We start from the raw sequence: 12561 nt of genomic DNA on the forward strand, positions 1-12561 counted from the left end.
AGGGTGGCAAGCTGGTAAAAGGGAATAGTTTCATTGTAATCATGGAGAATTACAAAATGAATTGGGAGCACTTTGTGGGGCTAGTCTCCAACTGTGCATGATGGCCAGGATCCTCGTGGGTGTTCTTTCCAATGCAGATCCTTGGTCCCTACCACTCAGAAATTCTGATCCAGTAGGTCTCAACAAGTGCTCACCACCCGCCCCACCCCCCAACACACACATGAAGGTGATTTTACTCAAAGTGGCCCTAGCACACCTGAAGGAAGGGGACAGGAAATGGTTCACAAGGGCAGGTCGGTTTTAGCTGCACAGCAGGGTGCAGCTTGTGAGATCTCGGTTCCTCCACCAGGAATTGAACTGGGGGCAGTGAAATTGCCAAATCCTAATGAGTAGCCCATCAGGGAACTTCCTCTTTGGCTGATTTTTAGAGGAGGAAGAAGTAGAAACTTACTCGGCACAAAGGCACAAAATGGTGTGATGTTACCTTTACCTTTGATTTTTAGAAAATGAAGGCCAAGAGACACAGCTCTACCTAAACTGATTTTAGTTCTTCACCTGGGCTCCTCCTCACTCCCACTTAGGGACAGACCGGAACACACACTCACACACATACTGGAGTCTCCCCCATGCCCCAAACCGTAAGAACTGCCCCTTTCACTCCGGACCCCTCCACTTACCACCTTCTAGTCCCCATTTCTTTCTTTTTAAAATATTTTATTTGACTGTGCTAGGTCTTAGTTGCAGCATGTAAATTCTTAGTTGTGGCTTGTGGGATCTACTTCCCTGACCAGGGATCAAACCAAGGCTCCCTGCATTGGGAGTACAGTCTTAGCCACTGGACCATCAGGGAAGTCCCTCCCATTTATTTCAGCGAGAAGCTTCCTTAAACATAAAAGAAAAAAAAAAAAAAAAAGAAACAAACAAAAGGGCAGGAGGCAAAAGGGCCCTTCTGATTCCAAAACCAGTACACATTCACCTTAGAAAATTTCAAAACTCAGTGGAAAAGGCCCTTCTTAACCATATCATAAACTCTCAAGACACTCTGAACACTTACCACAATGGCAATTCAATTTTTTCGCTAGAATGTAAAGGCCTTGAGAATAAGGACATGATTTTCTTTTTCATCCTTGTATCTTCAGTAGACACAGAAGAATCCCAATAAAGATGTATAAATTGAACAAATAACATAAATCATCTATATTATCCATCCAGTCTTTATGTATTTGCTTTACTGGAAAACAAAAATGACATCGCGCTATATATACATCATTTAGAAGAGGATCAGTGTATATTTGAAGTCTGATTTTCTTTTTTTTTTTTTTAAATATGGAACGCTTCACGAATTTGCGTGTCATCCTTGCGCAGGGGCCATGCTAATCTTCTCTGTATCGTTCCAATTTTAGTATATGTGCTGCCGAAGCGAGCACTGAAGTCTGGTTTTCTTATTGAAAACATACCACAAATATATTTCTAGCTGCTTTGAGTTTGGATAAACCATAATTTATTTAGGTTGTCTTCAATCTGAAATATTAAAAAGAACATTGTGACAAATGTCCTTGTATCTAAAATCTTTGCATGTATCAATCATGATTTAAAGAGACCCAGTGGGTTCAGTTCAGTTCAGTTCAGTGGGTTCAATTGGGAGTGCTGTACCAAAGATTGGGCAAAACTCTACAGCTCTTTGAAATCCTATTTTGGAATGGTTGTAATAATTTATGTGAATTTCTATTAATAAAATAAACAAGACTTAAAAAAACAACCTGTGGTGGGGGGAGGACCTTATATCAGATAAAGTGGTCAGGAAAGGATCCCCTAAGGAGATGACTTTAGGTTAATGCTGTTCCAAGAAGAATGAGGTACAGACATTCCAGGGACAGGAAAGAAAGGAAACTTCTCTGCAGACAGATTGAGGACAACCTAAATAAATTATGGTTTATCCAAACTCAAAGCAGCTAGAAATATACTTGTGGTATGCTTTCAATCTAACACGAATTATATAGTGGAGGCAGATCCTGTCAGGACTTATACCTTGGTAGGAATTTGAGTAATTTTAAGAGATGAGAGCATTGAAGGTAAACCATTTGAAGGGCTCTAAGCTGTGGAATGAAATTAAAAGATGCTTGCTCCTTGGAAGATAAGTTATGACCAACTTAGCATATTAAAAAGCAGAGACATTACTTTGTCAAAAAAAAGGTCCGTCTAGTCAAAGCTATGGTTTTTCCAATAGCCATGTATGGATGTGAGAGTTGGACTATAAAGAAAGCTGAGCACAGAAGAATTAATGCTTTTGAACTGTGGTATTGGAAAAGACTCTTGAGAATCCCTTGGACTGCAAGGAGACACAACCAGTCAATCCTAAAGGAAATCAGTCCTGAATATTCATTGGAAGGACTGATGCTGAAGCTGAAACTCCAATACTTTGGCCACCTCATGCGAAGAACTGACTCAATGGAAAAGACCCTGATGATGGGAAAGATTGAAGGCAGGAGGAGAAGGGCATGACAGAGGATGAGATGGCTGGATGGCACCACCGACTCAATGGACATGAGTTTGAGTAAACTCCATGAGTTGGCGATGGACAGGGAAGTCTGGCGTGCTGCAGTCTATGCAGTCGCAAAGAGTCGGACACGGCTGAGTGACTGAACTGAACTGAAGCTGTGGAATGACTTCCCTAGTAGCTCAGCAGTAAAGAATCTGCCTGCCAATGTAGGAGACATGGGTTCAATCCCTGTGTTGGGAAGATTCCCTGGAGGAGGAAATGGCAACCTACTCCAATATTCTTGTCTGGGAAATCCCATGGACAGAGGAACCTGGTGGGCTACAGTCCATGCGGGTCTCAAAGAGTCAGACTCATGACTTAGTGACCACAGCAACAATAAGCAGTAATATATGATCCACCTGTGACTCTGAACTGTAGCTCTAGTAAGAAAATATACCATAATATAACAAAATTGGGACTTCCCTGGTGGTCCAAAGTTAAGACTCTACGTTTCCAATGCAGGGAGTGTGGACTCTATCCCTGGTCAGAGAACTAAGATTCTCATATGACGTGTGGCCAAAAATATACATATGTATATAACAATGTTTAGGCTTCCCTAGTGACTCAGTGTTAAAGAATCTGCCTGCCAATGCAGACCAGGGTTCGATCCCTGGGTGGGAAAGTGCCCCTGGAGGAAGAAATGCAACCCACTCCATTATTCTTGCCTGGGAAATCCCATGTACAGAGAAGTCCAGTCCTTGGGGTTGCAAAAGAGTCGGACATGACTTAGCATCTAAATAATATAACGGTGTTTACCTCTGGCTGGTAAATTTCTAAGTGATCCTTATTTTTTTCTCTTTACACTTTTCTGTATTGGCCAAAACTTCTCCAATGTGTATGTATTACTTTTATAGTTTTAGAAATTTAGTCAAGAAAGGAAAAAATACAAACTAGAAGTGCAGATGGTAAAGAATCTACTTACAGTGTTTGATACCCAGGTTGGAAAGATCCTCTTGGAGAAGGAAATGGCAACCCACTCCAGTATTCTTGCCAGAAGAATTCCATGGACAGAGGAGCCCCTGGGCTACAGTCCATGGGGTCGCAAAGAGTTGGATTGAGCGACTAACACACACACACACACAAAGAGGCACAAAGGAGAGAAAGAGGTATGAATTTGTGATCAGGAGACAAGATTCACTCTGAGGCTCAAGGAGGGAGGGTAGCAGCCTGGAATGGTTTGGTTGCCATGGGAATGAAAAGGGATGCATATGACCAATGTTTAATGCGTAGAATCCACTGGTGACTGATTGGCCATGGGAGATAATGGGAAGTCTAGATGATGGCTGGATTTCATCTTGGGTGACTGACTAGGTTGATGGTGACTGCTTAATCCAACAAGGGATCCAGGAGGAGCAGACACATGAGGGAAGATGAGAATAGTGTCACAGGCAATGAGACTGGCCTGCAGCATCAAAAGCTAAGCAATCAGATGAATCAGGTTATAAAGCTGAGGAAGAGGAGCTACAATTATTTTAAGAAGCTTAACTACGAAGCGAAAGAAACAATTGGGTGGTAACAAGAGGGAGTGTTGAGTTGGGGTGTTTCTCAGCAAAGGGAAGCAGACTAACCAAGGCTGAGTACTTGAAAGTATAAATGTCAAGGAAGTGGCTGAAGGAGGCTGATCTGAGATGGGGTGATGTGGGATCCTAAGCAGAGGTGGGATTGAACTGGAAAAAGGACCTCTCAGTTCTTCTGGGATGGGAGTGAGAGCATGAGGCAATAGGAGAGATATGTACAGATTCCTTTGGGGGTTCACAGTGGGAAGGGGAAGAAGTTCTTATTTTGTGAACTGCACTCCCCCTGTGAATTGGGTGAGGTTATCTACTGGGGTTATGGATAGGTAAGTAGTTGCCACCAGCTGGTGAAGGTCTAAAGAAATCTGAGAATGACAGAGGGTGCTGATCAGATAAGAAGTGCTCAATGGTACTCTGAGGTCAAACTGTAGCTGAATCCACTATATTTTTCTAACAGATCCCCCCTCCATTGCGCAACCCCCAGCTCTAACTCCATATCTTTCCAGCATATTTTACCTTGTGTTCTGCATGCCAATCAAACATAGGTGGTGATAGTGTGCAGAATCGTTGTGCAATTGATTCAGGATTGGGAGTTTACCATCTAAAGAGTTGAAGGTCATTAATGAGAGAAGTTTTAGTTGACAACAGGGAACGCACTGGTCAAGAAGAGAATGGGGAGTTTCCCTGGTGTTCAGTGGTTAAGATTCTGCCTTGCAATGCTAGGGATGGGTTTGATCCCTGGTCCAAGAAAATTCCACATGCCGTGGCTCAACTAAGCCTGTGCAACACAACTATTGAGCCAGCACTTCTAGTGCCTGTGCTCCGCAACAAGAGAAGCCACCACAATAAACCCAGGGCCACAACTAGAGTAGCCCCGCTTACCTCAACCAGAGAAAGCATATGCACAGCAACAAAGACTTACCACAGCCAAAAAATAAACAAATCTTTTGGAAAAAAAAAAAAAGAGAGAGAGAGAGAAGAGAATGGGGCTAAAAAGGAAAAAAAGTCAAGTGGAAATATCAAAAGATTGAGAGCCTGAAGCAGTAAAAGAACAGCTTTAATTCCAGGGTAAGAAAACCAGGTGAGAAGGAAATGGCAACCCACTCCAGTACACTTGCCTGGAAAATTCCATGGACGGAGGAGCCTGGTGGGCTACGGTCCATGGGGTCGCAAAGAGTCGGACACGACTGAGTGACTTCACTTTCACACTTAAGAAAACCAGAAAAGTAGGCAGTCACAATAAAACAGGAAGTTGTATACTAGAGTCTGGGTGTGGTCCGGAGAGAGGAATGGGTGGCTGAAGCGCAGGTGCGCGTGGTTAGATTGTTAGAAACCAAGGCATTGCAAGGCTGTGCTTGAAAATACTAGAGCGGCAGAGTCTGAAATGAAAACTGGAAAGTTGGAGGCCTCTATGACTCTTGCCTAGTGATTGTGGTCAGTGGAGAGCACAGAGCAGGGACGCACCAGGTAGCACCAGCCTTTCCGCTCCTTTCCAGGCCTCTGGGAAGGCGGCAGAAAACTGTTAGCAGCAGGACCTCTGAAACACATGGGGTTCAAATCCTGACTAGGTATGTGGCCAAGTCAATTCACTTCTCTGTGCCTCACTGGTCTTAGGAGTAAAATGGAGATATAATAGCACTGACAAGTAAAGTGCTTATCACAAGGCCTGCCACGTGTACCAGAGCACTACTTGAATGTCAACATCATCATCATTTCCTACTTGAACTACGAAAGGGTTGTAACAGTCTCTAAGGCACAGACTCTCAAACTTTTTGGTCTCAGAATCCCTTTATGCTCTTAAAAATTATTGAAGACTCCAAATAACTGAAAAAAAACCCCAAACATGTATCTACTGCATTTTAATGAAAATTAAAACTGAGTAAAAATTTGATCATAACCCATTCCCTAGTATTTTTAAGAAAAAATAATTTTTCAAAGTAAAAAGTATTTTACATCTTTGCAAGCAATATCTTTAATGGCTGGCTTAATTGAAGACAGCTGGATTCTCTTATCTGCTTCTGCCTTCTATTGAGCTGTGCTGTTTCAAGTATTAATATACAAGAAAACCCAAGCAACTCATGGACCCTTTGAAAGGGTCTTGAAGACCCCAGACCACACTTTGAGAATGGTTACTTTAAGCTTTTATCCAACTTCATTTTTTAAATTTTGGCTGGGCTGGGTCTTTGTTGCAGCTAGTGGGCTTAGCTGCCCCAGGGCTTGTGTGATCTTTGGGATTCTTAACCACTGGACCACCAGGTAAGTTCCTTTCTTGCTGCTTTAAACCATTCATTCATTCACCCATTCAACACTACTGGATCCCAGTGACAGAAAGAAATCGTGTGACTGCCTGTCTTGGAGGAGATTAGCTAAGAAACAGATGAAAACTAAAAATTAGGCATAGCATAAGTGAGCATAGGGGAAGAACTTGCTGGAGTGGTGGGTCTGAGAGGCAAGGCAAGGCTTAAGAGAGTACAAGCAATTTGAATTTAGGGTTGAATTTTCTTGTGTTCGTTTAAGCAGAGGGAACAGCACATGCACAGGACCAGAGGCAGGAATCAAAACAGTACAACAAAGCACAGGTTTAGTTAGCTACAATTTACACAGAAGTAGAATGCAATAATCGTTTATGTTTATAGACCTGTAAGTTGTGACAAAGGTATACAGAAAACACTAATAAAACCAAGACAATATGCCCATCACCTCAGTAAATTCTATGTAGCCAGTGCCCAACCCTCACTTTCTCAGCTGCAGGTAACTATTAATCTGATTTCTGTTTTTAGTTTGCTTTTATTTGATTTTTGGCCGTGTCACACAGCTTGTAGGATCTCAGTTCTCTGACCAGGGACTGGACCTGGGACATGGCAGTGAAAACCTGGAATCCTAACCACTAGGCCACCAGGATATTCCCTAAGTTTTTACTTTATAAAATTAATTATACACTCACAAGAAGTTGCACAGAGAGCCCATATACCCTTACCCCAGCTCCATCCAATGGTAACAGCTTACAAAACTACAGAACATACCAAACCAGGAAACTGACATTAGTGTAATTAACTATAGATCTTATTCTGATTTCACCAAAGTTTACATGCATTAGCTTGCTTTAAGGAACATAATTGGGCTTCCCCGGTGGCTCAGACGGTTAAGAATCTACCTGCAATGCAGAAGACCTACGTTCATTCCCTGGGTCAGGAAGATCCCCTGGAGAAGGGAATGGCTACTCACTCCAGTATTCTTCCCTGGGAAATCCCATGGAGAAGGGAACCTGGAGGGCTTCGGCCCACAGGGTCGCAGAGTCAGACATGACTGAGTGACTAAACACCAGGAGGTGATGCAGGTGTGCTTATTTGGCACAATGCCTATAACTTAAATTCAAGAAATAATTTCACCGTTTTTCTTATTATAAAGGGAAATTTGGCTGACCACCCCAACTTGTAAGGTTACTATAATTTTTGAACATGCCTGTCATGAATGTTTTGATGTATGCACATTGCTTCCCTGGTGGCTCAGATGGTAAAGAATCTACCTGCAATACAAGAGACCCAGGTTTGATTGCTGGATCAGGAAGATCCCCTTGAGAAGTGAATGGTTACTCACTCCAGTATTCTTGTCTGGAGAATTCTATGGACAGAGGAGCCTGGTGGGCTAGTACATGGGGTCGCAAAGAGTTGGACACAACTGAGTAGCACTTTCACTTTCAAGGAACATGTGAGGATGTGCTAAGTCACTTCGGTCTTGTCTGACTCTCTGCAAGAGGTGAGAGGTGGGTTCTTTACCACTAGTGCCTCCTGGGAAGCCCCTAATATGGAGTTAGACATGGAAGGAGAACTCAAGAAGTGCAGGGAAAGGACTGGAGGAGACATTTATGAAGAACAAACATCATTTGATGAACAACTTGGTATGAACGTTTACATTAATCCTTTGGCAAATGGGAGTCTCCTATATGGCAGGACAGCAAGCAGGTTGTTTTAATTGAAGGGCTGACTCTAGTTGAACTGAGGAAATGCTTCGTCCAGTCATGAAAACCCTGAATAATTGTAATATTCCTGCTTACTCTTAACAAAGAGAAAAAAATACTTTAATCAGATTCTTCATTTTCTTACTCTTGCCTGATTGAAAACAATAACTGTCAAACATCTGATATCCCTTTCAGGTTTAGACAGTCATCTGTATGCACTCCTTAATAGGATTAGCTAACAAATTCCCAAACCGAAACAAACTCTTACTCCTTCCTGGAGTTCAGTTGTGTTTCTGTCAGGTCTCCTACCTGCTCCAGCATTTTGTCTGACTATATTATTGATACTGCCTTAATCACTATCACAATATATTTACAGACATCGTTTACTTATCAGAGGACTATGGGGTGTTGCTGTCTTTTCTTTTATAGCCCAAGGGTACTAAGAGTTTGGTACCTTAGATCACACACACAATACTCTAAAATGCATAGAAAGTCACTGGCAGAAGACAATCGTCAGTTAATCTTAGTTATCCTTGATGGAAGCCCTATTTTTTTCTTTTCCACGCCACAGGGCATGTGGGAAATCAGTTCCCCAACCAGGGATCGAACCATAGCCCCCAGGCTTGGAAACATGGAGTCTTAACCACTGGACCACAAGGGAAGTCCCTAGAAGCCCTACTCTTTCTATCCCACCAAACCCCGTTAAGGCCTTGATGAAACTTTTCAAGCTGGATGGGACTGGACTTAGGCAAAAGCTCCATACATGCGTTGGAAATATTTCTGGTGACAAAGTCCTCATTTAAAGCCGTGTTTGTTTAAACCTTAGTTTGGCTGATCATTAATTACCACCAAACACACACAAGCCCTTGGGTAGAGCTGAGTGACCGAATATTTATTTCCTTGACTTTAAGACAAGCTTTTTATATCTTTGAAATCAAGATGCCTCTTAAATCAGATTTAAGAAATACTGTAACAAACTGCTTTTATTGTGTCCCCTGCTAGTTTATATACACTTTAGCTCTTAATTCACCAAATACTTGCTGTTATTATTATTATCATCTGTAATCACGCCTTTTTTTTTTTTAAAACGCCCATTTTAAAGATGGGAAAGGCACAAGAAGGCTTTCGTTTTCTCCAGGTAACACAGCTAGTAATGGTGGAAAGGAATAAGAATAATCCCAAAGCAAGTACTTTAGAATCTAATTTAGGTAGACTTTTAGCTAAAGGACACAGTTCTGGTTTTTGCGCGCGCACACACACACACAAAGAAATTTCAAATATAAACGCGTAAATTAAAATAACAGTCAAAAACCAAACAAAAGACAAGGAAACGGGGACTCAGCAAGGTCAATGAGCTTGTCCAAGGTTATACAGAAGATATCAGATCCAGAATCCATGGCAGATCTGTCTTGATTCCAAAGTGCGGCTTCTTTCCACCAAACCACGCTACCAACAGACACGTGGTAAGGGGATGCATAAATATTTGATGAATAATGCCTGAAAACAAAGTTGACAAGGATGATGGTAAAAATATAAAAGATAGGTTAAAAACGGAAAAGTAGTTCAGGAACTGGAAAAGGAAAAAAAAAAAAAAGACACACAGACACACACACCCCAATAGTTTTCAGAGCGGAGCACTCAGGCTGAGCCAAGATGCTGGAACAAACTTTGCGCGGGGGCCGCCGGACACCCGGGCAGGCGGTAGCGGAGTCTTCCACCGGGATGGTTCCCAAGGAGCCAGCCGGCCGTGGGGCACAGCAGCCAAGCCCAGCCGCCTCCCGCGCCCACGCCCTCCCGACCACGAGTCACCGGGCCGGGCAACGCGGGACAACGCCCGGAGGTCAGCCGCCTTTCCTGCCGAGCCGCTGGCTTAAAAAGAAACACAAACACGTGTCCCCGGCCGCTGCGCAGCCTCCCGTCGGGGTTGAGGGCAGCAGGGGGCTTCCCGCGGTCGGCCCGGCGGCCAAGCTCCCGAAGGCGGGAGCCTGCCGTGGTCTCAGCTCGCTGTCGGGAAGCACCTGCCGTCGCGGTCGGCCCGGCCCAACGGCGAAGCGCCTAGGGCCCGGTTCCACGTAGGCCCCAGGCGGGGCTCGGGGCCGCGCGGCCGTACCGGCGAGCGCCGGCGCCGGGGCGTTTCCTCTTCCTCCCTACGCGAGGCGCGGCGGCGCGGCGGTGGCCAGGCCGAGGCCGGGCTCGGGCGCCCGACCGAGGCCTGCCGGCGAGCGCGGCCAAACGCCGCCGCCCGAGTCGCCGCCGCCGCCGCCGCCGCGGCGCCCCCGCCGCGCCCTCCGGCCGCGGGGCTCCGGGCAGCTGGGCCCGGCGCGGGCAGCGAGAGGCGGGGCCGGCGTGCGGGTGGCGGAAGGAGGCGGAGGAGGAGGAAGAGGAGGAGGAGGAGGCGGCGGCCGGGAGCCGGGGAAGAGGGGCGGGGGGTGGGCCGGGGGAGGGGAGGAGCGGGGTTTGCGGAGCGCGGCGCCGCAGCCGGGAGCCGGCGGGCCCGAGAGTGACCGAGTCACGGCGGGCGCCGGCGGAGCCGCGGCGTCGGACCCGCCTCCTGGAGGAGCTCAGCCCCGGCCAGGCCCGGCCCCATTCCCGCCCCGCGCCGCCTCCCCGCCGCCGCCGCCGCCGCGGGAGCGCTCCCCTGCCCACCCCGCCCCCGCGGCCGAGCCCGGGAGTCGAGTGGGAGTCGGCCGGCCGGCGCGGGCAGCGCCGGGACCCCACAGGGGACACTGCAGTCGGAGCCCGGGAGGGGCCGCGCCGCCACCGTCTGAACTAGGATGTCCCGACATGAAGGTGAGAGGAGCCCCCGCCCCCACCCCCACCGCCCGGGCCTCGGCCTACCCCGCCCGGGCCGGGCGCCGCGGAGGGCGGCCGGGAAGCGGCGGAGACTTCGGCTGGGCCCGAGCCGGGCCCGAGACGCCGGGCCCGAGAGCGAGCGAGCGAGCGAGGGCGTAGAGCCGCGGCGCCGCCGCCGCCACGGCCGCGGCCCTGAGCTGGGCCTGGTGCCGGAGGCGGGGCGGCCGGGCCGGCCGGAGGGTTTGCACTGTCATGGGGCGGGGGAGGGGGAGGGGAGGCGGCGGGGCCCGTTACCGGCGGGAGCCCGGTCCTCGGGACTGATACCGGACGCCGCGGCCGGGCCGGCCGGTCCCGGAGCCGCGGGGCCCCGGCGCGGCCTAGAGCTCCCGCCGTCCCGGAAGGGCCCGGCGCGGCCGCCGAGCGGGGCCGCGGACGGCGGCAGGAGACCGAGGAGCCGACCCGGGACTCGGTGGGTGAGTCCGGTCTCCGGGAGACGACGGGGAGTGCCCCTGCCTGCGGACGACGGCGGGGCGGGCGGGAAGGCTCTGCGGTCGGGGAACGGGAAGCCCCCGTCGCCTGGAGCCCGCCCCGGCCTCGCGGCTAGGCCTCGGCGCGTCCCTGGGCTCGGGTAACCCAAGTTCCCGGGGCGGATCCGGCCCGGCCGGGTGAGCAAACTCACTGCTCGGTCACTGGGTCGGAAGGGGACTCGCTCCTGGCGGGCTGCGGGCCCCTTGCCCGGCATGCATGGTCTCCTGAACCAGGTTTTAGTAAATGACCGTGGTGAGGTCTGGTAGTGGTTAGGGGGCGTTTGGGACTTTGTTTTGTGATTTTAAAACATGGGGGTACAGATGCAAATCAGCAGACTGTTTTAGTCCGATCCCAGGGCACAAAGAGAAAAATGTTTAGGGCCGAGGTCTAGGCGTTGAGCTGATAAAAAAATAAGTTAACTTTAATTTGCTGCCATATGGTTTAGAAAAGGGAGGGGGTTGTGTTTTCTTTGTTTCACTACCACAGGTCTTTAAATAAAAAGTCTTAACGAAACTTGGCGGAAAAGTTTATCCTGGTAAGGTTAATGCAAGATTGTAGAAGTGGCTTGAAGATATTTTGTACTCTTGATGTTAAAATCCTATATAGGTGATGTAGGAGTGGAGAAAGTTTAGTGAGTCAGATTCTTGCGTGTGCACCACAACGTTGCGAAGGTATTCTTAGGGAAATATAGGCCTTAGAATTTCAAGATGGAAAAACTCAGATTGATCAAAATTATATTTAGAGCAAGTTTCAGGATTTCCATTACTAATTATAATTAATTTGAGATTGACTTCAAGAATATATTGTGTCCAAGGATTCTGTATTCTAAAATCACAAAACCAATAGGAAATATACTGTATTTTCTTCACTTACTGTGTACTGATGTTGGACAGTTTGAAATAATAAGGTACATAGGCTCATAGAAATATTTAGAAGCTATGCCTATTCCCCCTCCCCCCTTTTTTTACTTAATGGAAACATTCCTGTCTTGTAATTTAAAATAAATTGTAATTAAAGTGATAATCAAATTTTAATTTGGTATGTGAAGTTTATCTTTGAAGTCGTGTGTACACTGACCACCTTCAGGACAAAATGAAAGTGAGCAATGGCTGTAGGCTCTCTGACTCGTAAGAACTGGGAGAGTTAGAGTTACAGAATCATAGCAATGGAAGAAGGGTGTTTGAGACCCATTCTCCTGGCTTCAAGAAAATATCTGGATAGTTGCAGGC

The 12561-nt window shown here is 47.3% G+C and overlaps 1 protein-coding gene and 1 non-coding gene across 6 annotated transcripts in view; one reads left to right on the forward strand and one right to left on the reverse strand.

The window, feature by feature from the left end:
- Positions 1-1320: 1320 nt before the first annotated feature.
- LOC138990080 (U6 spliceosomal RNA) lies at positions 1321-1427 on the reverse strand. Its single transcript, XR_011466244.1, has one exon. It is a non-coding gene; the product is annotated as a U6 spliceosomal RNA (small nuclear RNA).
- Positions 1428-10444: 9017 nt separating this feature from the next.
- KCMF1 (potassium channel modulatory factor 1) overlaps positions 10445-12561 on the forward strand; it is a 79672-nt gene continuing 77555 nt past the window's right edge. Inside the window, exon 1 of one of the 5 annotated variants that reach the window (XM_070379408.1) lies at positions 10445-10801. Coding sequence is in view for 2 of the 5 variants with exons in the window: in XM_070379410.1 (XP_070235511.1) it covers positions 10786-10801 (16 nt within the window). In the remaining 3 variants the exon portion in view is untranslated. Of the gene's footprint in view, positions 10802-11100; positions 11274-12561 lie in introns of those variants that run through there. The other 4 variants (XM_070379409.1, XM_070379410.1, XM_070379412.1 and 1 more) reach the window with 4 other exon arrangements.

Source organism: Bos mutus, chromosome 11 (assembly GCF_027580195.1).
Source record: "Bos mutus isolate GX-2022 chromosome 11, NWIPB_WYAK_1.1, whole genome shotgun sequence".
Classification (NCBI taxonomy): Eukaryota; Metazoa; Chordata; class Mammalia; order Artiodactyla; family Bovidae; genus Bos; species Bos mutus.